Source organism: Drosophila melanogaster, chromosome 2L (assembly GCF_000001215.4).
Source record: "Drosophila melanogaster chromosome 2L".
NCBI lineage: Eukaryota > Metazoa > Arthropoda > Insecta > Diptera > Drosophilidae > Drosophila > Drosophila melanogaster.
The window spans coordinates 15,248,111-15,272,388 of record NT_033779.5 but is presented as its reverse complement, the minus strand read 5'-3'; the positions used below and the strand labels follow the sequence as shown (position 1 = coordinate 15,272,388).

Here is a 24,278-nt window from a genome sequence, read left to right as displayed (position 1 = left end):
ATGTTATGTACTTTAAAAATTCAAAATTTATGAACATAAAATCTTTACCAAATAAAAATTAATTTATATAAATAAAGAAATCAATAATTAGTGACAATAATTCTTCTGGTTCTGCTTGTGATGCAAGCGTACTAAGAAGTCAGTTACTTTCCTTTTAATTTTTATATTTAATATTTATATTCCTTTAACAAATAAAATAAAAAGTAACTACATATTTTCTTAAGTTGCGTGCGATGCAAAGTCAGTTCCTTTCCTGTTAACTTTACTGGTTTTATTTATCATAAAGTTGAGAGCAACTGGTTTTGACACTATCGATGGAAAAGTACTATCGATAGCTATCACCATTCGCCTCGAAAAACAACAACAATGCTACTTTTGTCGCCCATCGCTATTAAAACCTACAATCAATATGAAATGCAAGTAAACGTTGAAAACAGCAACAAATCAAGCTAAATAATAGTAGTGACTTTACTAATGCATTCGCACCGGTAAAATACATTTTGAAATAGTAAAAATTGTGCGAAAGCGACGTGGAAAGCCGTTTCAAAAGGCCAGGTACAAAAACATACGCACACAAGCGTAGACCGTGAGACGGGCAGGCACCCACACGCACACACATATGTAACCCGTCTTTTCCATGACAAAGTGAAATAGAAGAATCGTTAAGAAAATAAAGAAAGCAACAAAGTGAAAATAGAAGCATTGGCTCGATAACGTCTAGCAATTGAATGCACTTCCCTGGGACGTATATTTATCGATCATCGGTTGGAAGTGCGTGCGAAAACAACGGTTCTTGTATTAATTGCACGTATATGTACATAACAATTATATTGTCGCCGTGTGAGTTTTTTTCACCGTTTCTTTTACGCGGAGAGATCGGATGGGCCAGCGAATCAATGTACATGCACATATATCCGATATCTGCGATATAGGCGGCGACAAAGGAAGTGACGACGCAGTACGGCGGATTGGTATCCCGGGACATATCCGCAATTGCAAACTATTCGCGAATAAAACCAGCCGCTTCCCCAAATAGACATACACACACGGGCATATATATACATATGTACGTACACACGTCTGCTTGTGTACATCGCGCTTGACACCCTAACATTTGCGTGGAATGTTTGCACAAATATACGAAACCAGAATGCTCATCTCGGCACCACCCTACGCGGATTGTAGCGTAAACATGCTGGGAGATCTGTGATAGAACTAATCCATTCACCTCTCCTTATCTTTCAGGATAAACCAAGGATAACCCAGGTTAACTGTGTTCTTGTTGTGTTAACCATTGATTGCCGCCGAGGAAAGCAGGTTCCGTCATCGGAAAAGTCGGAGAAGCACCTGCTCTTCTTGCAGCTCCCTGCTCCGGAGTCCGAACCGCCAATAAAGTGGAGGAGCAGTGCCGACGCTTGCAAAGCATGAATCTGCGGGGAAATCCTCCCAAGAAGGAGGGCAAAATGCGCATTCGGGCCTTTCCGGTAAGAACCCACATTGGAGCATCGTTAAAACCACGATACACACTCTTAATCGTGTAATATTGCTAAGAGCGAACTAATATGAGATTATCTATTATCTGACAACCCGGAACTAATACAAGTTTAAACCACAAACTGTAAAAACATTTTCATTTTAAGCTCAAATCCAAGAAATCACTATGAAGAAAGAGCTTGCTGTCCACAGCAAGTTGTATAATCCCAGATTATGCCATTTCTTTGGTTCAAAAAACAATGATCTTCAAATTTTTAAGATTAAGCGTTTGAAAAGGTTGAGTGCAATTTGCAAACGAATTTAAAAAACGAGATATACTCATTTGAAAAGCCCCTTACTCGCTTTGCAGTTGAGATGAGAGTTGCAGCGAAAAATCTGTCGATCGCATCATGAACTTGCAAAATGTTTCGATAAGATAATGCCATTTGCGGGTATTAAGAGTTAGATAATTTTTATAAAACAATTAGCAAATTCACCGGTTAGGCGACACCAAACATTTCTCCCCACAAAATGTCAGGCGACATGAAAAGCAAACACCAAAAATCAAAAACAAATAAAAACATCAAAACACCAACCGGGGCCAGGGGAATTTTCAACACACATTTTAGTTTTTAAGTTACAACGAATTCAATCGTAGTTTTCGAGAAATTATTGTTGACCAACAACACACACAAAAAGACTGTGAACACCTGTATGTGGAGAGCAGGGTGAAGGGCGAGACCCGAATCGCGAGTAGAACTCTGGCCGGAGTACGGAGCACAGAGGAGGAGGAGGAGCAGCGGACCAGGTGTAGCAGAACCGCGCGGCGGATGTGACATTGAAGCTATCATCATTAAGTCGTTAAACCAAAGTCGGTCTCGCCAGGCACCGGCTTCAGCAGCGGGCTATTATCCAGCCCCTCGCTCTCTGGCACTCAGCGAGGAAGAGAGGAGCCACTACCGGGACAGGACGTGTGAGCTGGACCAGCGTAGCAATCTCATGCAAGGCCGCGATCCCCGCCAACAGCAGCCGGAGCCACTGAACAACCTCAACGCCAACGGCCGCTACCACAATCGCATGGTGGCCGGCTCCAACAACTTCAATGGCGCAACTGTCGGTAATGTGGACTCTGCCGTGCCTTGCCGGATTGCAAGGCAAAACGTTCTTGGACAGCAGGCGCGAAGCATGAACATCAATGTGCCCAACGCCTCCTCAATGCAGCAACACCAGCAGTCCCAAAATCGATTGTCCGCTCAGGGATTAGCTTCTGCCTCGCGGCGGAGTTATCACCTTGCCGCCAGCGGTGGCAGAGTTCGGGCTGATAACAGAATTAATACTAACCACCCGCTCACGCCGACGCCACTTTCCATGCCAGTTCCAGCTCCTGCTGCTCCAGCTGTCGTTAAAACTGAAACTAGTGCAACCACCTCTGGGCCATCAACCTCAGCTTCAGCGAGCGCAGAAAGTACAGAAAAACGCTTTAAGGAAATAGCACGGAAGTACCCACTCTGGCTACCGGAGTACAAGCGAAGGGCATTCAATGTTAGCCTACCATCTGATAAAAACCAAACAGGGATTTCAACTTTTAGTTAACTTACTAACAAGCGAAAGTCTTAATATCCCTCTTACACTCTTATGCATTTATAAGTTTTAATCCCTGAGAAATAAGTTCTTGACTATCCAAATTAATAATCTTATATTTCTCTTCCAGGCCTCCATGGACGAGAAGTACGTGGAGACCATTTGGGCCAGCTTAAAGAATGCTATCCAGGAGATACAGAAAAAGAACAACTCCGGACTATCGTTTGAACAACTCTACCGGAATGCGTACAACATGGTGCTGCATAAGCACGGCAATAGACTGTATTACGGTCTGAGGGAGGTCGTCTCAGAACACCTGGAGCACAAGGTGCGGGCGGATGTGCTGGAGGCTCTGCACAGCAATTTCCTACCCAAGTTAAACCAGGCCTGGACAGACCACCAGACATCTATGGTGATGATCCGCGACATACTCATGTACATGGATAGAGTTTATGTGCAGCAGCGCGAGGTAGACAATGTGTACAATTTGGGATTAATTTTGTTCAGGGATCAGGTAGGAATATCTTTATTGCATTTATTCCGTTGGAAATATATTTATCGCTTTTTCCATTACCAGGTGGTTCGCTATTCTGAGATTCAAAAGGCCCTGCGAGAGAAGTTGCTGGGCATGGTGATGGAGGAACGTCATGGCGAAGCCATTAACCATCTGGCTATCAAGAATGCTTGCAGTATGCTGATCACCCTGGGGATTAACTCGCGCACTGTCTACGAAGAGGACTTTGAAAAGCCCTTCCTTGCGCAATCGGCGGCGTTTTACAAATTCGAGTCGCAGAACTTTCTTGCCGAGAACAACGCTGGCGTTTACATCAAGAAAGTGGAAGCGCGCATCACGGAGGAATCTTCCCGGGCAGCGCTGTATCTCGATAAGGATACGGAGCCCCGCATTGTGCGCGTGGTCGAAGAAGAGCTGATCAAAAAGCACATGCGACCCATTGTTGAAATGGAGAACTCGGGCGTGGTGTACATGATCAAGAACTCAAAGACCGAGGATCTGGCCTGCACATATAAGCTTTTCTCGCGCCTGAAGGAGGAGGGTCTCAAGGTGATAGCGGACACAATGTCGGCATATCTGCGAGAGCAAGGACGCATGCTGGTTAAGGAAGAAGAAAACGGCAACACGAATCCCATAACATTCGTGCAGAACTTGCTGGATCTCAAGGACCGCTTCGACCAGTTTCTGGTGCACTCGTTCGCCAACGATCGCATATTCAAAAACGTCATCTCATCCGATTTTGAACATTTCTTGAACCTAAATAACAAATCCCCGGAGTATCTATCGCTATTCATCGATGACAAACTGAAAAAGGGTGGCAAGGGAGTGAGTTGAATTTACAATATGCTTTCTGAAATGTATTAATAATGTGTATTACTTTTCCACAGATGAGCGAACAGGAAATTGAGTCCATCTTGGATAAGACAATGGTTCTCTTCCGTTTCCTATTGGAGAAAGATGTCTTTGAGCGCTATTACAAGACGCATTTAGCCAAGAGATTGCTGCTGAACAAATCAGTCTCTGATGATTTCGAGAAGAATATGATATCAAAACTAAAGGTAGGTCAAGTTACTTGGTATCTTAGCATAATTATTTATCGCTTTAATCTCTATTATTGCAGACTGAATGCGGCTGTCAATTCACCTCGAAGCTAGAGGGCATGTTTAAAGATATGTCAGTCTCCAATACGATCATGGATGAGTTTAAGAACTTTGTAAATAATAACAATTTATCCCTTGGCGGTGTGGAGCTAACGGTACGCATACTAACCACTGGTTTTTGGCCCACACAGGTAAGCTTAAATTGTTCCATAATTATGTGAATAGGTTAACTTATCTTCAATTTCCGTAACAGACAGCAACTCCGAACTGCAATATACCCGCCGCTCCGCGTGAAGCCTTTGACATTTTCAAGAACTTCTATCTAAATAAGCACTCAGGACGTCAATTGACGTTACAGCCACAAATGGGTTAGCTACTTAAATGATCTTCTTTTTTAAGCAACTACTGTATTTATGCCTTCCCCTTCGAATAGGAACCGCCTATATCAACGCTGTGTTTTATGGCCGCAAGGCAGTTGAAAGTGAAAAGGATAAAGATGCACCCAGCTCCAGTTCAAGCGGCTGTGGGGTGCCCACCACCACACGCAAGCACATATTGCAAGTGTCCACGTACCAGGTAAGCTAAAATATCTTTTAGTTCGTACACCTCCGAATTTTATTTAGCAGAAGCAGCTTTATTTCATTGATCTGAAAAAAATATTTAACTAAACATTTAACATGTATTTCATAATCCAAAATTAGATGTGTGTGCTACTGCTGTTTAATAACCGCGACGTGCTCACCTACGATGACATACACCAGGAGACCGATATACCGGAACGGGAGCTCGTCCGAGCACTACAATCGTTGTCCATGGGCAAACCCGCTCAGCGTTTGTTAGTACGCAATTCTAAAACGAAAACTAAGGACATTGAGCCCACGGATGAGTTTTACGTAAACGACGCCTTCAACTCCAAGTTCCACAGGTTAGATATTACTTTCAGTGCGAAAGAACGGCGCCTGGTAATAATATCGAAACTATTTTAGGGTGAAGATACAAACGGTAGCCGCCAAGGGAGAATCAGAGCCAGAGCGTAAGGAAACGCGCGGAAAGGTCGACGAGGATCGTAAGCACGAGATCGAAGCGGCTATTGTGCGCATAATGAAGGCCCGCAAGCGTCTGGCTGTAAGTATTATACGTTTGCTATCTGGTTGGATTGTGATTTAACCATGATTCCTGTTTTTATTTTCTTAGCACAACTTGCTAGTATCAGATGTGACGTCGCAGCTAAAGTCGCGTTTCTTGCCCTCGCCCGTGTTTATCAAAAAGCGCATTGAGGGCCTAATCGAGCGCGAGTATCTGCAACGATCGCCGGAAGATCGCAAAGTGTACAACTACTTGGCCTAAGCGGCCCACAAAAAGTAGCAGGAGCGTCTTAAGCAGGATCCGGAACACACTCATCTTCAAATCGCCAGGGCTTGCACACTAACTGAAAAACACAATCTGCAGCTCGGACGGAATGGCCTGAGCATACGAGCGGCATTGATATGGCGGATACTGACCACGATTATAGATGACCGCCAGCCAATAACCCGAATACATAAATATATCAATTAGTGCGCCCCGAATCGTAAAATTTCGTTTCGCAACCCATTTTGTAAGCCTGACATTCAAAATTCAACAGTTAAAAATGCTATTGGATAAGGCACCACCATAATTATTATCCCTCTAATATATTTCTTGATATTCTCTAATTACTGTTTATGGTCATTTCTTTGCGCATAACAAGTGTATAGCAGTAAGCCCAAACAACCACATACACACCTGCTCCACCACCACCCCATTCAGAGCCACAACCACACACACCACATCCACCCACAAGAATCGTACGCAAAGCAAGATAAGAGAAATAATGCATAATGCAGCCCCTAATTGTAAGCAGCTGAGTAAAAAGGTAAAGAAGCAACAACAGAAATATAAGCAAGAAAATATTAATAACTATAAATATAGCTAAAGTAATAAATTTATAAATGAATTATGAATTTTAGAGAGCGTTTGATGTACATTTATACGTCGTCTGTTTCAATCCAAATAAAAACATTCATCCCACGTTTTGAGATGCGTGTGAACAGAACGTAAGGATTGCAATGACTATTCATATTCCTCTATCTTCATTTTTTGTGTACGCCCAAAGCAACGTGAAGTGATTATGATAATCTGTACGAAAAAGTTGTTTTATCTATTAGTTGATATGTGGGAATCGATTCCAGGCATATGTAGGCAACACTTCTGTAATGGATTTGAGTTAAGTAGGACACACATAGAATTGATTTTGAAAAACAATTTAACGCCGAACCGAAAGCACGAAAACGGAAGCAAGCAAACGCGATCTAAACACTGTAAATAAATTTTGTTCTTACATAAAAGAGAAATCGATATAAATAAAACGTATAATGAGCGTTAACACAGTTGTTGTCTATCTTTTAAAAGGATTTTAAAATATTTTCAATGAAATGCTTTTATTCGCCTGTACAATAAAACGAACTTGGTAACAATTTAAATCTGCAAAAAATCTACTGTTTTCAATTGGTGCCCAACATATTGTGCTAATCGTGTAAAATTTGGGATGGGCAATAAGACTTAAGGATTGGCATAATCATTCTCTGAATCATTCGAAATTTTTTAGTTCTTAATCTTTAAAATTCATGGTTTTTGCAGCTTTTTTCCAGCTATTGTGTAACCGCGTTGAACGACCATATCGGAGTTATCAATGCGACCAAACAAACTTATCCATGGGCAAATATACACCGGATGAGTTAACAATTATACGAAATTGGCAGAACCCCGAAACCGCAACTTGGGCAAACAGCGATGACTTTCGCATATTGTGTAAGATACATACATACATATGTATATCGTGAGCCCGGCCAGAAATTCAGAATGCTAAGTTCTTGGGTAAACACACGCAGCGATCCAATTCGATTCCCCGACGCACTGATAAGCGCTGAGAGTCCGTCGAGTTTTTCAACTCTCTAGAGAGCCGCTCTTGGCCGGTGGTGGTGGGGAGCGAGTGTGTGGAGCGGAGCGCTCAGTTCGGTTTCGTTGGCGATCGCGAACGGAGCGCAGACGAAACGCGCGGTATTTGGATCGTGGCAAGAAATAAAAACAACAACATGCTGAAACCGTATACTTAATACGCGTGTGTGTAGCTCAAAAACAAGAAAAATATAAATAAACAAAACTACATTGCTACGTCAGAAGACTGCAAACAAAAGATATGAACGCAGCGCGCTGAGCTGCTCTTGACGTCGCCGCCAAGGTTCGAATCAGATATATTTTCTCTATTTTTTATTTTTTTTTCCGCCCATTTTTGTGTTGTTTTTAATAAGCTTACAACTTTACAAGTGTTTTTTGTTGTGATTTTTGTACTTTCGTGAGTGATTTGTGATTTGCGATTTGCGTGCAGTTGAAGGCGAGGAGAACTGCATTCGATCTTTCCGATCAGCAGTGCCTTGAGATTGCCGCTTTCGAAGTGAACGTTTCGATGTAGAAACCTTAAAGTCATACTCATGTCTAATTACACAAGCTATTCCCTGGCCGACTAAATCAGCTCTTAGTAAGAAGAACGTGGTAATTACATTTTGAATTGATATCATGGCCAGTCGCCAAGCCGGTTTCGTCCTAGACGCCAAGTCCATGGGTCTGAATCCGTCGAGACCTGCATCATCGCCACCGCCACCACCATCATCTGCCAGTCAAATGTGTCGGCAAGTGCAGCCAACCGGAACGAGTGCCTCGCATCCACATCAAGAATCGACGCTAAAAGCCTCATCTCCTGATCGGTGCACTGCCAGCACCGAGGCGATGTCCACCGAACATTACCGCTGTCTGATCCAGAAGCTGCGGGATACCAACGGCGATGCTGGCGATATGAGCTTTGAGCTGAACAGCATATTTCTGAAGCGGCTGGACGAGATTGACTGCCTAGATGAGCACGAGGGTGATGACATGGTGAGATTCGTTGTAAATCAAGGATGGTATCCATTGAAACTAATTCCTAGCAAAATCCCCCTTGAGATAAATTATTTTATATGACCCATTTTCATACCCTTTTAGCACACTTGCCAGTTGCGTCTGGTCACTTTTCAGGAGTGGGTGGATTTCCTGCTCCACGTGAACAGCGTGATCCTGGGCAACGTGTCGGACTTGGAGAAGGAGGCGTACAGCAAGATCGTTGCCTGCTGTCAGTCTGTCCAAGTGCGACAACAGCATACCCTCGAGGAGAATCGTAGGCTGCGTGAGGACATTTGTGCGATCATAGAACGCGTGCAGCATTCTCCTCACTGCACCGACTTTGATTTCAATGGCATTTCCCTAGAGACACTGACCGTTAATCAATTGCGGGGCGTGGGAAAGGATCCCGCCCACGCGGAATGCGAGAGCGAGAAGGTAGGCCATAGATCCTTGAAGGGAAAAGGCGGCGGTGATTCCAATGTCAAGTGGGACCCGAAGTCGTCCCACAAGCGCGAGAACTCTAAATGATTGTCTCGCTAACTAAATACGTATATTTTGTGCTGCTCTTAATAAAATTTGATATTTTGTTCATCGATATTTAATGCTTGGCTTTGATTGGCGTTTAACTTTGTTCGCAGATGTCCGAGAGCATGAAGTCCTTAGTCGGCGAGATAGCCGCCAAGCATGACGAGATCGGCGAACTGAAGTCACAGATCAATGCCTTGGACGAGGTTGTACACACGGCCAGGCAGAAGTTACTTTTGAAGGATCAGTGCATAGCACAGCTCAATCAACAGGTGAGATATCCTATTGTGGCATTACTCAACCAGAAATCTGCATATGTGCATTGTGTGCTTATGGAAGGAATTTATTCAATTCGTTGTTTTAAAAACAAAAAACAAAAACATCATCGTCGTCAGGTGACGTTACTCATTATTGAGCTCAGTTTAATTATAGATTCATTGGAATACTTTTCTTATCGCTTAATCGGCTGCTTAAGCGTACAATCGAAAACCTAATCGAGTATCTTTTTAGTGAAATACCGAATTTCTTGGTAAAATTTTCAGTGTATTCAATCAAAAAGCACATCGAAACTTTCTAACTAGCTTTTTTTTAACATTCCAAATACCGTGAAAACAGCTGCACGAGATCACCCGGTGCATTGAGTCCAGAGATCAGGCCAAAATGGAGGAATCGCCCAACGATACACTGACCGCGGACGCGATTACAAGCGATATGCTCGAGAATCTCTCGATCCACGACACCCAGGAGAGCGAAATGCTGCGGCTGCTAAACGCGGAGCTCAATGATCTTCTCGATCTGCACAACAAACAGGAGTTCCAGACCATTGAGATTCGGCGAAAACGTGTGTCCTGCTTTATCGAAAAACTGGTGAGGGATTCGACTTACATATTTCTGAGCTTTAGCATATCCTCATTAATTACACCCTTCTTAATCAAAGGTATCCGAGCGTGAGGACACTCTGAAAAAACTCGAGAGCATTCGTAGTCATCTGACAATCCTTCAGTCAGACCTCGATCAATCCTGCCTAATCTCCGTTGATCCCGAATCAGGGCCCTGTGATCTGGACGCGGATGCTCAGATGCTGGAAGCTCTACGTAGACGCCTGCTCAACCTTAGCCAACTTAATCGAGAACTGCACGGAAAGTACCAGCGCCTGGACACCGAGTCGAAAAGTGGGTATATCCGATTCTCGATACTTTTGCTATAACTATTTCCCTATTTGCAAAAAGTCAAAATTTCAGAGCTGGAGGCGAGGATTGAATCGGAAAGCAGCGTTCTTCAAAGAAATAGCGATGTTCTAAGGGAGATCGCCGAACTCATCTGCTCGTTGGTGAGTTAAGACTCTTCTCTATTCTGCAGGATTGCAGGAAATGCATATTAAAAATATGTGCATCATTTCAGGGTTCCAAGGAGTTCTCCTACAACGAAATCTACGACGAATCCTCGAAAGAAAATCCATTTTGTACGACCATTGCGGATATGTTTGCACGGAAATTCGAGCAGGAGCAAAATCAAGTGGAAATTGTGAGTATCTGACGGCTTTGATTGCATCGCAAATAACCAATAGCCGATTCCAATAACCCCGGTTGTCATATCAAATGCAGGAATGCGATACGAAAACACCTTCCCAAACAAGGAAGCCAACCAAAACCACCAAAATCCCGGGAGCCACGGCAAAAACAAACAAACAACAACCAACACCTAAACCTTCAAACAAGCCAACGACAACTAAAACTATACCAACGAAAAACACAACTACAACGTTTAGGACCTCCAAGTAACTATGTCACTTGTTGGGCCTCCTAAACAGTTAGTCTAATCTAAGCCACGTTAAGAAGTTTGTATAGTTTAGCTTAAAGTTTGTCGTTCTTAAGTTATTTATCATCGCGATTGTTCGCCACGAAAACTCAACTCCACTCAAATCTATATCTATCTATATATGGTTAAACAGAAACTAGAATCACAGATTGCTGAAATGAATAGTTTTAATGAAATGAACTAGTTTTAAATAAAGTTTCTTTCATATCCCAACCAAATTATGAGCTTGAAATACATTTCCGATTTACGTTTCAGCACATAGAACTTTCTTCTTATGTGGTAAACGACATTCGCCTTCACATATATACTCGGTACAGTATATACTCGGTAAATCCTGGCTGGATTGACAAAAGAACTACTGTTGCCATTCGAGTCCCCGATTTATTTACCCATATATATATATATATGAATATATATATATTGGGCCCAGACACAAAAGAAAGAGATCCACTTCACTCATCCCGCCGGGCAAATGTCTACATACGACAAATACAAATCGTTCGCCAATGTGTTTATTGTGGAAACTCGGCTGTATGTTCAACTGCAATTGCCCCTGAGGGGGGAGCACCTTCTGCCCTCCAGCCAGTGGAGCTGGCGAATCGGAAATAGGTTTCGTGTTATTTATTTACCCACAATCGACACGCGATTCCGGCGAGCAGTGATATGCATATTGATGAGTGCCGCCGGGATTGGGACTTCACTGACTAGGACTGCTCGTGATCCGCGTGACTGCAAGGACCACGACCATTTACATCGATCTCGATCGTATGCACTAAGTAATTCATAATACCGAACCAACTTAAATTGAGCTCAGTGCAAATACAAATATTTAGTAATTACCTAAATAAATGTTTATTTAGATATGACTAATTCCCGAGGTGTGAACAATAAACAAAGTCGTCACCCCTCACGCCATCATCTCTTTGGCGAAACTGTCGGGCGCAAAATCAAACACAACTCGGCAGGAAGCCCCAGCAGGGGAGCAGTTCGCTTCAGAATCCTGTCATCCGTCGGCGGATTTGGCCGTTTAGTCGCGTGAAGCGAATCAAGGAAGCGCCAGGAATAACGCGCCAAATCCTCGCCAGCCAATTTACGAGGCGTAATTAGTCGCCTAAGTCGCGCTCCGTCGATTTGATTATCTTTTCGGCGCGAAAAACGAAAGGAAAATCGGGCAATTAGAAAGGAGAAAGTTGGCCAAAAGTGCAAATTGTTTTCGAGTGCTTTCGCAAAGAGGGACGCGAAGTGCAGTGAAGAAAGTTGGTGCTGCGAACCGTAAATGTGCAAATGGAGCCGATGGAAAAGCGAATTGTTGGGCTCCGCTAATGGGTTTAATGACAGACAAGGAATCATAAGAATTCATTGCCCCCGTCCCAATCGATTTTCACATTTCCCCGAGCCTGAGCTATCAATTTCGTAGTACTAACCCCCCGCCCCACCCACTGCAATATAATATGCCTTTAAAAGTGTTTTAAGTGCGCCGAGCCACGCTCGCCCAACTCCCCTCCACTCATCATTCATAAATATCCATATATCTATCGTATCCAAGAAATAGACAGACGATATAATACTATTCGCTGCCACCCGCTGCAACTAACTTTATTTTCAAATCGTGTCAAACAGTCGGGCCGCGCAAATAATAATATCTATAAAACTAGGGGAAGTCACCCCCCCCCCCCCCACTCAACCATCCTTCACCCCCCACCCCTTCAAGCACCCAACAAACTTGTGTGTTGCCAAAGTGCCAAAGAAGCGAAACTTTGAAACCGGAAACCCGAAACCTTGCCACCTCCTACGTTTCGAATTGGTTTTATTTTCGTGACAAACTTTTAATAGCAATATTATTGAAATGAAATGAAACGGTAATGAAGCCAAAATTCGTCTGGGGGTCATATTTGCGAGATATATTTGCAAGCTCGGCGGCACGAAGGCTCCATTTCTAGGCATTCGACACCGAAAACGATTTAAACACATAGATATGTACATCCGCGTATCTGCAATCGACAATTGACAACTGACAGGTGATTTCGTGCGCGGATTTGCAGGCAATTAGTTACCGATTTCCGAGTGGCCATGGTAAGCCTCGAGAATAGCGGTACCAACCAAGTGAGCCACAACTCAATTTGAATTTGTAGAACACAGGCAACAGCTCCACCGATTGCCCCCACCGCCAGCAGTTGGAGCACACGCTGCTCCACTGCCAGACCGAGTCGGATCTACTGCAGGCCACCCGGGATAATTACCTCAGCATCATCGATGAGTTCAAAAGGGATCTCGAGGAGCTGACCGAACAGGTGGAGCAGCAGCAGCAGCAGCTGCAGCAGAGCTCACTAGCCAGCCAATCCTGCCCAGAGCCCGAGCTCCATTTCGTCGATCAGTCACGGATCAACTGTGAACTGGAGATACAAGTTGGATCCACTAAAGCACACATTTACCAAATTGCTCCTAATCGTTTCTCTGATTTCTCGCCCACTTTTTTCCCCACCAGAACGGACAACTTTCCTGCCAAATCAAGGGACTGCAGGAAAATCTAAAGGATCGAGATAACCAGATTAGCCAGCTGCAGTCCATGATCAATAGCTACTCCGATTTCAGCGAGAACAATCGGCTCAAAGAAGAGATGCATGTCCTCAAACAGAAGAATTGTGAGAGAAAACTTATAATTTTCAATTAAAAGCTCTTTCTATATATATATATATATATATGTATACTATCAGGTGATCTATCCCGCCAACTGCGAGACCTCCCTTCCCTGCTGAAAAACCAAGAAAATCAAAGCGTGGAACTCTGCACGAAGTACGAAAGCCTGATGGCCAGCTTCGAGGATCAGTGCCAGGAGCTCAAGGACGCCAAGAGGAAAGCGCAGAGCCTGCAAACGCGACTGGATCAGGTGGAGCAGCTGCAGGATGAGCTGAGAACAGAGGTGGCGTATCCGACTATTGTCGTCCTTGGGCACAAAGAAAACTGAGGTATTATGAATTTCAGCGCAAAATCTTGCGAGAGGAGGTGGTCGCTTTGAAGGAGAAGGAGGCTGTGTCCTCGGGCCGAGAGCGGGCACTTCAAGATCAACAAAAGAGTGCCCAGTTGGAGATGGAAAAGATGCGCACTCTTGTTCGGAAAATGCAGAGCCATCTGCAGCTGGATGACATCCGGCATCGCGAAAGTATCCAGCGGATGAACGAGACAACTGAATCTCTGCGGGAGGAGTTGCGCACCATTTCGGAAAATTGCCAGCAAATGCAGATCCGCCTAAAGTAGGTAATTTTCCAGGATAGAGTGCATCCATATAAGAGCAGCTGCCATGTTCTCTCTTCCCGCCAGTCAACAGACCGAAGTTAACCAGCAGCAGGAACAGATTATCGACTCCTTTCGAAAATGGAAGGACGCCCAGGTTAGGGCCGATGAGGCGATGCGTCTTTGCGCCAAGCGGGCCGAGGAACACATCCACATGCTGCTGGACGAAAACCGGACGTTGGCCGAGGACTATCGCAATCTATTCCGAGACTACAAGCTCTTGGAGACGGAGATAAAACGAGTGAAGCAGGCGGTCAACTGCGCGTCCAGTTCGGCGATAAGTTGTCCACCTCCGAAGAGTGGCGGTCTGACCAATCCCGAGGCGGGGAACGATGTGAGTTGGAAATATACAAATTTTTCACAAATCTTTATATGCCAAAATGCCACCAAACCATGTAAAACTTGAATTTTTCCTTAATTTTCAACAAGCCTGTTCCAAATTTTGACGAATTGGATAACCATTGGACTTCTTAAACGGGCAGCTGGAATTAAAATAATACTTTCTAACTTTATTGTCTAACTGGTGTCTATTGGTGACTTCCGCAGATGGCCAGGCGATTGCAGAACTTGACCAGCACCTCGCAGCGGATTTTTAACCAGAATCAGACTATGAACGATCAGTACTGCAACTCCTTGATCTCAGGAAGTCCGGCTGGAATTGGGCAACCGGTGGCCCAATCCATATTGCGGCGTACTCGATCGTCACAGGATCAGTCGTAGGAGTCGCCAGGATTTGCATGCAACTCCTCCTTCCATTTAAAAATCGTTCTCACCCAAAATCTCTATGCCATCAACACTTTGGAGGCGCGTAACTTGTAAATTGTCTTTGTAAATTGTGGTATAAAATAAAAACTAAGTGCTTGTGTAATCTTGGTAATAATGTGATCACTACTGATACGAACAAGGATACAGATGCTTTCAGCTTCTGTGGACGCAGCGAAGCTATTTGCTTTCATCCTGTTGAATAAGTTTGGTTCTTTCGCTGATTGCTATGAGGGCCATTTTGATTTGAGCCCTTTTCTTGACGCTTTCGTCGCGCAGGACATCGGATTGCTTGGTCAAGATCTTTACGCGTGTGTCGCAGAAGCGTTCCGCATCTGGAATGCTCATATCGAGGAACACATTCTTGCCCACATCGACCAGAATGCTATCCATTTTCCGAACGCGAGCCTGCATGAATACGTTGCTGCCGATGTTGACTTGCGTTTTGTAGCCATCTGGTAGGTGGGTGTCGAAGGTCTGGAGGGTGTTCTTCAGCTGGACGTACTCCATGATCTCCTCGTTGTACTGCCCGATGCACTTTTCCAGCTCTCTGAGATCCTCTTTCAGCACCTCGTTGATGAACTCCTCAATTTGGGTGATTCGCGCCTTGTTGGCATCCTGCCTGTAATTGGGTCTTACACTTGCTGCATTCACTTGTATTTTTATCACTTACTCGGCTTGTCTGTGAGCTTCTGTGTTGTGTTTTGGATTTACTTGCATTGTTTGGGCATTAAAAAGAAATCAAAATTTATTAGGATATCTGGTTTGTTTACTTCTCGTTTCTTCTTCTTATCTTTGCAATAGCGGCAAGTAGATGTTATCGATAGATAGCAGTTGTTTCAATTTAGCTATATTTAAGCTAAATGTAAAGTCTATTAATAAGCTCATAATTCAAGCAAAAAAAAGCAACTAAATATATATAATAATTAATTAATTAACTTTAATAAATACGCCTTTTTCTACATTGACAATATGCATAGCAAAGTCACAAATTTTCGAATTCAGTATTCATTATTTTGCTGGTGAGTTTTAGCACTTTTTTTAGTCACATAAGTTGGCACGCCCGCAATACGATTTCGCGCAATTTTAACTAAACAAATTGTCGAAATGTCGCTTAAAAAGGCTCTCGACGATTGCATGATCGATTTCGATCGCTGTGTGCTGGTCACCGATCTTCTGGAGGAGTACAAACTGTCCTACAAGGAGGTGAACGATGTGCTGGAGGCCTACATCAAAGAGCAGGAACCTGCCACAAAATTCGAGAAGAGATTTCTAGTCCATGGCAAGCGTAAAACGCAAGGATCCGATTCCGGCGAAGATCTGTACTCTGTGGTGCTGGAGAGCAGGATGCAGGATTGGCTGGCCAAAGTCCAGGATGCGGAGTCTCAGCTGTATAGTGTGAAAATAGCCGGTGGCACCAAAGCGCCGGCTGCGATTTTCAAGCCCATGCAGCATTTGGAGGTGAAGTTGGCAAAAGTGGAGCAGCGTCCTGGAGCGGGAAAGATAGTGCCCAGTGCAAATGGGACGACTCCCCACAATGGAGTCAAATCTGAACCCACTAAATCGGAGCCATCAAAGTCTGCGGTTAAGTTGGAGCCTTCAAAATCTTCACTTAAATCAGAGCCAGCAAAGTCGAAGGCGGAAAAGCCAGTGGCCAGCAAGTCCTCTCCGGAGGATAAGAAGACCTCGCCCAAGGAACAGGCCTCTAAAGCCAAGCCTGCAGCAGCCAAAAAGGGTAGCATTAATAGCTTCTTCACAGCGGCGGCCAGCAAGCCAAAGGATGTCAAAGCCACGCCCAGCAAATCGACGTCCGGCACCGTGGACAACTTCTTTAAGAAGCAACCGGCAGGCGCCAAGAAGTCGCCACCGGAATCCGAAGATAAATCGAAGAAAGATGCTTCCAATTCAAACAAAAAGGAAGCCTCGAAAAAGAAATCCCCCAGTCCCACCAAAAAGCCAACAACGGCAAACACTTCCATGCAACTGTTCGACGAGGAGAGTGCCGAATCGTCCGACGAGGAGGAAAAGCTGGACATGCTGCGGCGGAAGGTGATCGAGTCGGACAACGACTCCGATCAGGAAAAGGCCTCGTCCTCCAAGCGGCGACGAATCAGCGACTCTGAGGACGAGGAGCAGCCGCCCAAGAAGTCCGCCGATGAAGAGACCATCGCATTGGATGAGAAAATGGATACGGAACCGGCCAATGAAACCTATCTGGATGAAGATGGCTTCGTCATTACGCAGCGTAAACCAACAAAAGCCCAGCCTGCCAACAAAAAGGTTTCCCCAAAGGCTGCTGCTCCCGTCAACAAAAAGAAGTCACCGCCTTCAGCCGCGAAAGCTGGAAAGGATGCGCCGAAAACCAAACAAGCTGGCATTATGAACTTTTTTTCCAAGAAGTAAATGAAAGCAAAGCATGGAGATGTTGCTAAAGTAAGGGTTAATTGTTAAGCATGGAAACAGTTAATGTTTTTAATAAATTTATTTATGATTATTGAAAATAATATATATTTTATGATGGGTTTACAAAAAAATAGCCATCAGCCCATATGAAAAAAACAGTTTGCGTTTGTTGTTAAAAAGAATTTATTGCATTTGTTTATAGCTGCTAGAAGTTGTTTGAGTATCTTGTTTGTAATTTGTATTTCTTTATTTATATAGATTCGCGTGTCTGATTGTGTGTGTGTGTGTGTGTGTGTGGGCGTGTCGGTGTGAATTTTGCCTGGCCTATGCTTTATCAGTGCGTGTTTTTGTTTTTGGTTTTGTATTTGTTGTTTTCGATTTCGATTCGAGATCGAAACTCGTTATCTCCGCTATCGTTATCGTATTTCAAAACACTTTAAAAAATTAAGGCGAGGTTTGAAAAAACACTTGTTTGTTCATATAATTCGAATATTCGTTAATTTAAATTGTTCATTTGTTGTCTTGTTGGTTTTTCGTTTTTCATTTTTAATTTTTGGTTTTTGGTTTTTGGTTTTTGCTTTTCTGTTTCTGCAGTGATTGCGTTTGATTCCTATCTGATTTTTAAGCATTAAAAGCTTACAGTCAGGCTGCCCGATGGCAAGCAAATACATAATATGTATGTAAGTGATTGAGTAAGGGATTTTTTCTCTGTGGTGGATAAAACAATTTGTCGTGTTCGTGGCAAACAATCGAGATCAGTGGCTACGCTTAGGTAGAAGCTTCTCAGAAGCTAAATTAATGCTTACACTTAGATTTGCCTCGGCCTATCATCTATCGATTAGGTATCGCATTTAGGCAGTGGTCACTGTACAGCTCACCGAGATCCAAAGTTTCCGTTTGCGTTTCGAATGGCATTTAACTAAATTTTAAAGAGTCCCGAAAATCGACGAGAGTACAGTGATCCATCGCTTATGTTGGCCCTTGTAGCTATGTATGTTAATTCATAAATATTGCTCGCAATGCAAAATGAAAAAGTCATTTGCTATATAATCAATCAATCAGTTGATCAGTAATTAATCATTTCCTAGGTGTGATATGAACATAATGTGTGCATGATATGACTCTCTACTAATATGATCGTTTTGATTTCTCTAGCACGATATTTGCCTTGACTTAATTACCTAAATGAATGTAACATTCGTTTCGTACAATTTAATATCTCAGCACCATTTTTTTGAATAATAGCACAAAGTATATATGCAATTATGTTTTGTATGGGTCGTTCAACAATAGAATTTTCCTAGAATCTGTGTGGGTGTTTTCTTTTCTTTTCATTTCTTTTGTTTTTTTTTTTCTTTTCGCTACTGAGTAAAATATATCTAAGTTTATTTAACTTTGCTCGCTTCATTTTGTTTGGGACTCTCATCTAAACTTGCGTATCTACGACACTGCCATAGGACTCTTCAGCAAATTTGGGCGCAATATAATCCTCGTAGTAGTTGATGAATATATCCTTGAACTCGTCGGCTATGAACTCCAAAGCATTTAGCATTTGCATCAGCTCCCGATCGTTGCACTTGTAGTTGCTCAGCGCCATCACATCCCAGAAGTAGGAGAAGTACTTCACGTACTCGATTGACTGTCCGCCATACTGGGCCATCACGCTGGGCAGCACGGATCTGAGGATGGAGCCCAGTTTGTTGAACTCCCAATCGTCCAGGACTGTGGCCCCCTCTTTTGGTTGGCGCAGTTGTTAGAGGTAGGAGGAGCAGAGAGAGAAAGAGAGAGATCAAAAGAGATAGTTTACCAGGATCTAGGAGAAGAGGACTAGCAGAAAATATATGGGGTACATGATTACGAAATCTTATTAGATTGCCATTAAAAAACTAATATTATCCTTTTAAGAATAAACTGGTTCTTTAAAGGATAATATTATTATAATCTTTTAAATATAAGACTATTTCATAGCTTGATTCAGAGGTAGAAAACTTTCCGAACTGGATTTAGACTATTAATCGCAAATATAATCTTAGATTATGTGGATAATCTGAATAAATTCAATGAAACGGTAGATCAAGAAGCGGAAAAGGTGCGCAACCAAGAGGGAAACGTGAGCTGGTAATGATCAAAAATCATATATAAATGCCAAAGCTCTCCATTTCCGAGCACTTACCGCGGTGCACCATGAGGCACTGCTCCAGAAGCAGCCTGGCCAGAGCCACCTTGCACTCGTGCAGATCCATCAGTTGGTTCTCGGCGCGCTCGATGGCCGCGTACAGTTTGCACCTCTCCTCGATGAGTTCGCAATCGATGAGCGACGTGGTGAAGGCCCAGAACCACTCCAGTTTCTGGTACTCGCCGCAATGTGGACACATGATCAGGTCGGCGCCATTGAACTCCGGCTGGGTGTACTCCTCGGATAGCCACCAACGCAGACTTGGAGCATGGGGCAGGGCGTTGGGTGTGAAGATCTCCATACAGTTTGGGTTATCACAACGGTAGCGATGAAACTTATGCTGCGGGAGGATAATTATTTAAAGCATTATTACATAATAAATGAATGGTGTCTCAACTTACGAACTGATCATCCGAGTGCGTTAACTGGCAGGCGTTGCAGTGGCACCTTATGCCGCTCTCCAGGAGCTGTTTGGTGCGCTCCTCCCGGGGCAATTGCTGAAAGTTACCTCCGGCGAAGCAGTTGTAGATGCCGGAGCCTGCCGGCAGATCCAAAAGGGCCAGCGCGGTCACCGTGCGGCCGGAGAACTTGGCGCAGATCGTGGAGGAACAACTGTGGCGGCACAAGTTCAGGGTATCCGGGTAGACGGAGTACGACACGACAGCCACCTCGCCGGCCAGCAGATGCAGATGGCCCTCCTGCAGGCGCATGGGTGCGGCCCATAGCTGGAATTCGTTGAGTGGCGAGAAGACGTGCGGATCAGCTGGCAGGACGAAGGATCGGCAGGCAGTGAGCGATCTGTGGCGCAGCTGGCCAATGTGACGCATGAGTAGAGCGGCACACAGCAGCTCCCATTCGGCACTCGACATCCGAGAGGCCGTAGGCAGACTCTTCTCCAGCTGATCAAAAAACGTAGTGCACTTGCTCAGGTAAATGGACAGGATGTGGGCGGCCAATGCCAATGCGATCACCGTGTCCGTGGGTCGCTCCTCCTTCAGGCGCTCCAATCGCAGCACTGCACTGTAAGCGATATCCTGTCGCTCCTGCAATCCCCCATTGATGGCCGACCAAAGCTTGCTGAGCGTCGGTTTCTTTCGGCAATGGCCCAAAAGTTCCGGCAGTCCTGTGATCAGCATCCTGAAGGCCAGCTGCAGGAGTCGCGGCATTCCGAAAACCTCGCCAAAGGACTCGAACAGCTCGATCTGGTGGCCGAAGCACTCCACTGCATGGATCGCCGCATGCTTGAAGCGGCACTGTCGGGAACAATAGACCACCAGACGGTTGGAGCAGTAAATGCAGGGAAAGGGAATGAACTGTGTGATCCCGCAGTAGTCACACACTCGGCAATTGCCGCTCGGCACCATGGCCACCGCTTCCGATTCGAAGATGAGCGCGTTCTTGGCCACCGCCCTGGTTGTGTGCAGCGACGAGGAGTTGTCCAACCAGGCTCTATAAAACATATACAACCTATTAGATATTATCCACATGGAACATTCGAACTCACATTTCAAAGGCTTTCGAATCGTTGATATCCAGATCATCGCCCGTCTGTACGGCCATCTCGAAGCGCTCCACCTTGAGCACTTCGCACTGATGCCAGAGCTCATGGGTCCTCGCTTCGAACACCTGGTTCAGTTCAATGTGCAGGAGCTCGTGCAGATGCTCCTCGCAGAGCGCAAAGTTACGCAGTTTTAAGGCACAGGCGGCTTGGCGCAGCTTAATCAATGGCAAGTACTCCTCCGGATAGCCCAGATCCAGGGCGCACAGGCAGTCGTCGTAGGATTCCTACAGATATTAAGATATATATCTTTACAACATGTATGCATATTGACCAAAACTGTTTAAGCCAGTGTGGTATATGGTATACCACTTAATCCATTGCTGAAATACATGGATTTCTTACCGCATATAGACCGCAATCAAAGAGAACCAGGGAGCGATTGGCGTGGGCCAGGGCGGCTGCTAGCGTGTTCCGGGCGGGGGCCAGGAATATGGCCTCCGTGAATAGATCGCTGGCCTTGAGCGGATGCCGCTCCTTGCGATACGAATCGTTACCAGCCTCCCGCAGACGACGAGACTCCTCCTCCGACTTGAAGTGGCCCGTTTGGTGGCGCAGATGTTGAAACCATTTGAGTACGTGTGGCCTGTGCGGTTGGCAAAAGGGTGGCATGGTTAATTATTCACGGCAAATGTCAAAACGAAGTGACCCAAATACCGAGTTCGACAGCAAACAATGTTTCTTAACCTAAACGTACGAATGCATGCAACCGACTATACTGGGCCGTTATTACAAAGTGGTAAAAAGTGGTAAAAAGTGCTGGCAACAAATGGATGGATGGATATGAACCAAATGAAATGATTTAAATGTGACTTCAAAATTGCACATTTTTGTAAACCTATATTTCGATTAAATATTAATTTCTAGTTTATTAAATATTAATTTTTAGTTTATTTTTTTTTTTTTAATCGGGTCATTTAATCTTAAACGAAGCCCAATGTGCAAGGGTGCAAAATCACCTCCCACAAATTAAATTAATTTCGTGGGGTAATTATGGATTTGCATAATAGCTTGGCCTAACCAACATTAGGCCACTGGTTGAAAAAGCACCACGCGTTTTTAATTTGCTTTGCATATTGTTCGAGGATGACATGCGAAACTATAAAAAAATCAATGTAATAATAAATACGTAAAAAAAAAGATTTATATTAAACATTTATATGTGTGGAAAAGTAAGCTTTTTGTCTGAGGAATTTTATTACTGCTTCTAAAAAATGCCTATTTCTTACCAACACGTAATACACATTCAAGCAAACGCATTTTAGGTTTTTTCAAATAATAAAAATAATGGATACCCTGGACTATCTTATACCCTTTACTCAGCTGAACGGACGTGCTTGGCTGAATCGTCATGGCTAGTCAATCTGATTATGAACATAAATACTTAAAAGAGCCAAAAACGAATCATTGTACTGTTACATACTTTTCCCCGAATCCAGCATTCCCTTTTGCTTTACACATAATGGGTATAATCATTGTACAATGTGAATATGTTTTTTGTTTTTAAACTTTCTTCCTGTTTTAGGATATTAGATAACGACTATGTTTGCTATTGTGAATTGACACTATCGACATTCTTAACGTTTTGACAAATCTGGTTAGTTAGTGAAAGCGATTAAGTTTGGGTTTGTGCTTTTATGGACTAGTGGCCACATCGTTATGTTTACCTAAAATCTAGCACCGGCTCCTTGGTCGTAGTTGGGGACGAAATACCGAGTCCGCCCACCGCCCCAATCAGGTCGTCATCCTCCTCGCCGTTTTCGGGACGCGAAAGTGGCGCCGCCGAGGTGCTGGCCTCCAGATCGCCATCCTCCAGATTGCGGCTCAGTTTCTGGCGTTGCACAGGCGTTATGAGCAGGAGCAGCTGCAGCTCGTCCTTGTGCAGCAGCTCATCGGCGTTCAGGTGCTTCAGCTGCTGGCCAATCAGCTCGCTTAGGGTCACAGCTGGCGGAGCGGAGGCAGTAGCTGCCGCGGAGGTGGCACCGGAACCGGAAACGGCAGCCGACGAGGCGGTGGAGACGGGAGCGGTGGCTGCGGTGGTGTTGGTGGTGGCTGCTTTGTTGTTCCCACGCGCAGAGGATGTGGAGGAGGCCATCACTTGGTGGCTGTTTGGTGCTTGTGGCTCGCTTTTTTCTGGTCTCGCGCTCTCCTTCCGTTCAGTTGGCCATGGCCATCTATCTGGTCACTGCCGCGGCGGCAGTCCGGGCGAATTATCGGCTATCAATTCGAGTGCACAACGCCCCGACATCATTGACTAATAACGCTAGCTAAACTTTCACGAACTCCCGCACGTTGTGGCCTTCATATTGATTTTTTTAAAACATCGCCACTCGTGCCAGCGATGCGCGAGTCGTAACGGACCTATCGCTTAGGGATGACACTTGCCAGTTACCGTTAATCTTGGGGATGGTATTTCAAGAATATTCTATCCCATATTATGCATTCACCAATCCCAATGAATTAAAAAAGTTGTGAACCCTGTACCTATGAAATAAATCTTATCTTATTATATACCCTGCCCAAAACATTTTTACTAATATCAAATCTTTAAGTTCTTCTTATCGTTTGATCTTTATGCTTGAAAGAGTTTAAAATATATATTTCTAATTTTAAACTTAGAAAAGTTAGAATAAGGAAAAACGAGTTTGTAGCTTTTGAGCATTGTTATTTTATTAACCTTTCAAATAAACCACCTATTGTACAATATTTTCCTATATTTGTAAAGCCAGGGCTTCATTTAAAAATACCAACATCAAACTGTTTTCAGCTATCTGGCAGCCCGAGAATAAGCGCAAAATTCAAAAATTCTAGCGAGTGCTTTGCGCCCATTCACATTCTTATCTGCCGGCTGGGTAAACCTGCTCTTAAAAGCAAACTGATCCCGTTGGTTGTCTTACCGCACGTTACCATCATTGAACGGTCCGTGTGCTATATTCACACTTGACATATCATACCTCCTGCTGATAAGAATGGGCATCTTTCTTCCCCTTTTTCGTTTCACATTGCACGCAGAAAAATGTTGGCACAGTATTAAAATTAAAAGTTTTTATTTCCTTAAAAAAGAAAGTACTAAACCCAAAGATCTGATATTCTGTTGATAACTTTATCAATCATTGTTATATC

At 44.1% G+C, this 24,278-nt stretch overlaps 5 protein-coding genes across 19 annotated transcripts; 3 read left to right on the top strand and 2 right to left on the bottom strand.

Annotated features, from left to right (window-relative positions):
• The first annotated feature begins 364 nt into the window (after positions 1-364).
• On the top strand, positions 365-7,144 carry Cul3 (Cullin 3). 4 transcript variants are annotated; one of them, NM_165111.3, is made up of 11 exons: positions 365-1,066; positions 1,246-1,484; positions 3,185-3,568; positions 3,632-4,393; positions 4,456-4,626; positions 4,689-4,859; positions 4,922-5,036; positions 5,102-5,244; positions 5,370-5,593; positions 5,655-5,793; positions 5,863-7,144. In NM_165111.3, the coding sequence occupies exons 2-11, from the start codon at positions 1,425-1,427 to the stop codon at positions 6,013-6,015; spliced, it is 2,322 nt and encodes a 773-aa protein (NP_723908.2). In that variant the 5' UTR covers positions 365-1,066; positions 1,246-1,424; the 3' UTR covers positions 6,016-7,144. The 4 variants fall into 4 exon arrangements, with proteins under 4 accessions (NP_723908.2, NP_523573.1, NP_723907.1 ...); NM_078849.3 differs by having other exon boundaries at positions 365-555; positions 5,863-6,360; NM_165110.2 differs by having other exon boundaries at positions 761-1,186; positions 5,863-6,360.
• Positions 7,145-7,696: 552 nt separating this feature from the next.
• On the top strand, positions 7,697-15,122 carry yuri (yuri gagarin). 8 transcript variants are annotated; one of them, NM_165106.5, is made up of 12 exons: positions 8,162-8,619; positions 8,725-9,057; positions 9,261-9,419; positions 9,763-10,014; positions 10,085-10,319; positions 10,377-10,477; positions 10,549-10,671; positions 13,451-13,607; positions 13,680-13,885; positions 13,948-14,216; positions 14,284-14,590; positions 14,803-15,122. In NM_165106.5, the coding sequence occupies exons 1-12, from the start codon at positions 8,263-8,265 to the stop codon at positions 14,974-14,976; spliced, it is 2,673 nt and encodes an 890-aa protein (NP_723903.3). In that variant the 5' UTR covers positions 8,162-8,262; the 3' UTR covers positions 14,977-15,122. The 8 variants fall into 8 exon arrangements, with proteins under 8 accessions (NP_001303326.1, NP_723906.1, NP_723904.1 ...); NM_001038822.3 differs by lacking the exons at positions 8,162-8,619; positions 8,725-9,057; positions 9,261-9,419 and adding an exon at positions 9,587-9,676 and having other exon boundaries at positions 10,389-10,477; NM_001316397.1 differs by lacking the exons at positions 13,451-13,607; positions 13,680-13,885; positions 13,948-14,216; positions 14,284-14,590; positions 14,803-15,122 and adding exons at positions 7,697-7,927; positions 10,752-11,180 and having other exon boundaries at positions 8,271-8,619.
• Uxt (Uxt prefoldin-like subunit) lies at positions 14,747-15,808 on the bottom strand. 2 transcript variants are annotated; one of them, NM_135900.4, is made up of 2 exons: positions 15,692-15,808; positions 14,747-15,640 (listed from the first exon to the last, which is right to left on the bottom strand). In NM_135900.4, exons 1-2 carry the CDS (start codon positions 15,736-15,738, stop codon positions 15,199-15,201), a joined length of 489 nt encoding a protein of 162 aa, NP_609744.2. In that variant the 5' UTR covers positions 15,739-15,808; the 3' UTR covers positions 14,747-15,198. The 2 variants fall into 2 exon arrangements, with proteins under 2 accessions (NP_609744.2, NP_001260464.1); NM_001273535.1 differs by having other exon boundaries at positions 15,092-15,640.
• Positions 15,809-16,084: 276 nt separating this feature from the next.
• Positions 16,085-17,570, top strand: PolD3 (DNA polymerase delta subunit 3). Of its 2 annotated transcripts, none has more exons than NM_001201887.2 (1): positions 16,085-17,570. In NM_001201887.2, exon 1 carries the CDS (start codon positions 16,126-16,128, stop codon positions 17,419-17,421), a length of 1,296 nt encoding a protein of 431 aa, NP_001188816.1. In that variant the 5' UTR covers positions 16,085-16,125; the 3' UTR covers positions 17,422-17,570. The 2 variants fall into 2 exon arrangements, with proteins under 2 accessions (NP_001188816.1, NP_609743.1); NM_135899.3 differs by having other exon boundaries at positions 16,085-17,475.
• Positions 17,571-17,673: 103 nt separating this feature from the next.
• dao (down and out) lies at positions 17,674-23,510 on the bottom strand. Of its 3 annotated transcripts, none has more exons than NM_001273533.1 (6): positions 22,823-23,510; positions 21,501-21,741; positions 21,102-21,382; positions 19,999-21,046; positions 19,595-19,937; positions 17,674-19,155 (listed from the first exon to the last, which is right to left on the bottom strand). In NM_001273533.1, exons 1-6 carry the CDS (start codon positions 23,248-23,250, stop codon positions 18,848-18,850), a joined length of 2,649 nt encoding a protein of 882 aa, NP_001260462.1. In that variant the 5' UTR covers positions 23,251-23,510; the 3' UTR covers positions 17,674-18,847. The 3 variants fall into 3 exon arrangements, with proteins under 3 accessions (NP_001260462.1, NP_609742.1, NP_001260463.1); NM_135898.4 differs by having other exon boundaries at positions 18,782-19,155; NM_001273534.1 differs by lacking the exon at positions 17,674-19,155 and adding an exon at positions 19,161-19,536.
• Positions 23,511-24,278: the final 768 nt, after the last annotated feature.

Excerpts from the sequence above, each read along its gene's own strand:
- Cul3 (NM_165112.2), top strand. The coding sequence starts at position 2,473 with ATGCAAGGCCGCGATCCCCGCCAACAGCAGCCGGAGCCACTGAACAAC. Across the intron at positions 4,627-4,688 it reads ATATGATATCAAAACTAAAG|ACTGAATGCGGCTGTCAATT; the intron begins GTAGGTCAAGTT and ends CTATTATTGCAG. Across the intron at positions 5,794-5,862 it reads AGGCCCGCAAGCGTCTGGCT|CACAACTTGCTAGTATCAGA; the intron begins GTAAGTATTATA and ends TTATTTTCTTAG.
- dao (NM_001273533.1), bottom strand. The coding sequence starts at position 23,250 with ATGGCCTCCTCCACATCCTCTGCGCGTGGGAACAACAAAGCAGCCACC. Across the intron at positions 19,938-19,998 it reads CGCACTCGGATGATCAGTTC|CATAAGTTTCATCGCTACCG; the intron begins GTAAGTTGAGAC and ends ATCCTCCCGCAG. Across the intron at positions 19,156-19,594 it reads GTGCCTCATGGTGCACCGCG|AGGGGGCCACAGTCCTGGAC; the intron begins GTAAGTGCTCGG and ends GCCAACCAAAAG.
- PolD3 (NM_001201887.2), top strand. The coding sequence starts at position 16,126 with ATGTCGCTTAAAAAGGCTCTCGACGATTGCATGATCGATTTCGATCGC.
- Uxt (NM_135900.4), bottom strand. The coding sequence starts at position 15,738 with ATGCAAGTAAATCCAAAACACAACACAGAAGCTCACAGACAAGCCGA. Across the intron at positions 15,641-15,691 it reads GAAGCTCACAGACAAGCCGA|GCAGGATGCCAACAAGGCGC; the intron begins GTAAGTGATAAA and ends ACCCAATTACAG.
- yuri (NM_165106.5), top strand. The coding sequence starts at position 8,263 with ATGGCCAGTCGCCAAGCCGGTTTCGTCCTAGACGCCAAGTCCATGGGT. Across the intron at positions 9,058-9,260 it reads CGGAATGCGAGAGCGAGAAG|ATGTCCGAGAGCATGAAGTC; the intron begins GTAGGCCATAGA and ends CTTTGTTCGCAG. Across the intron at positions 10,478-10,548 it reads CCGAACTCATCTGCTCGTTG|GGTTCCAAGGAGTTCTCCTA; the intron begins GTGAGTTAAGAC and ends GCATCATTTCAG.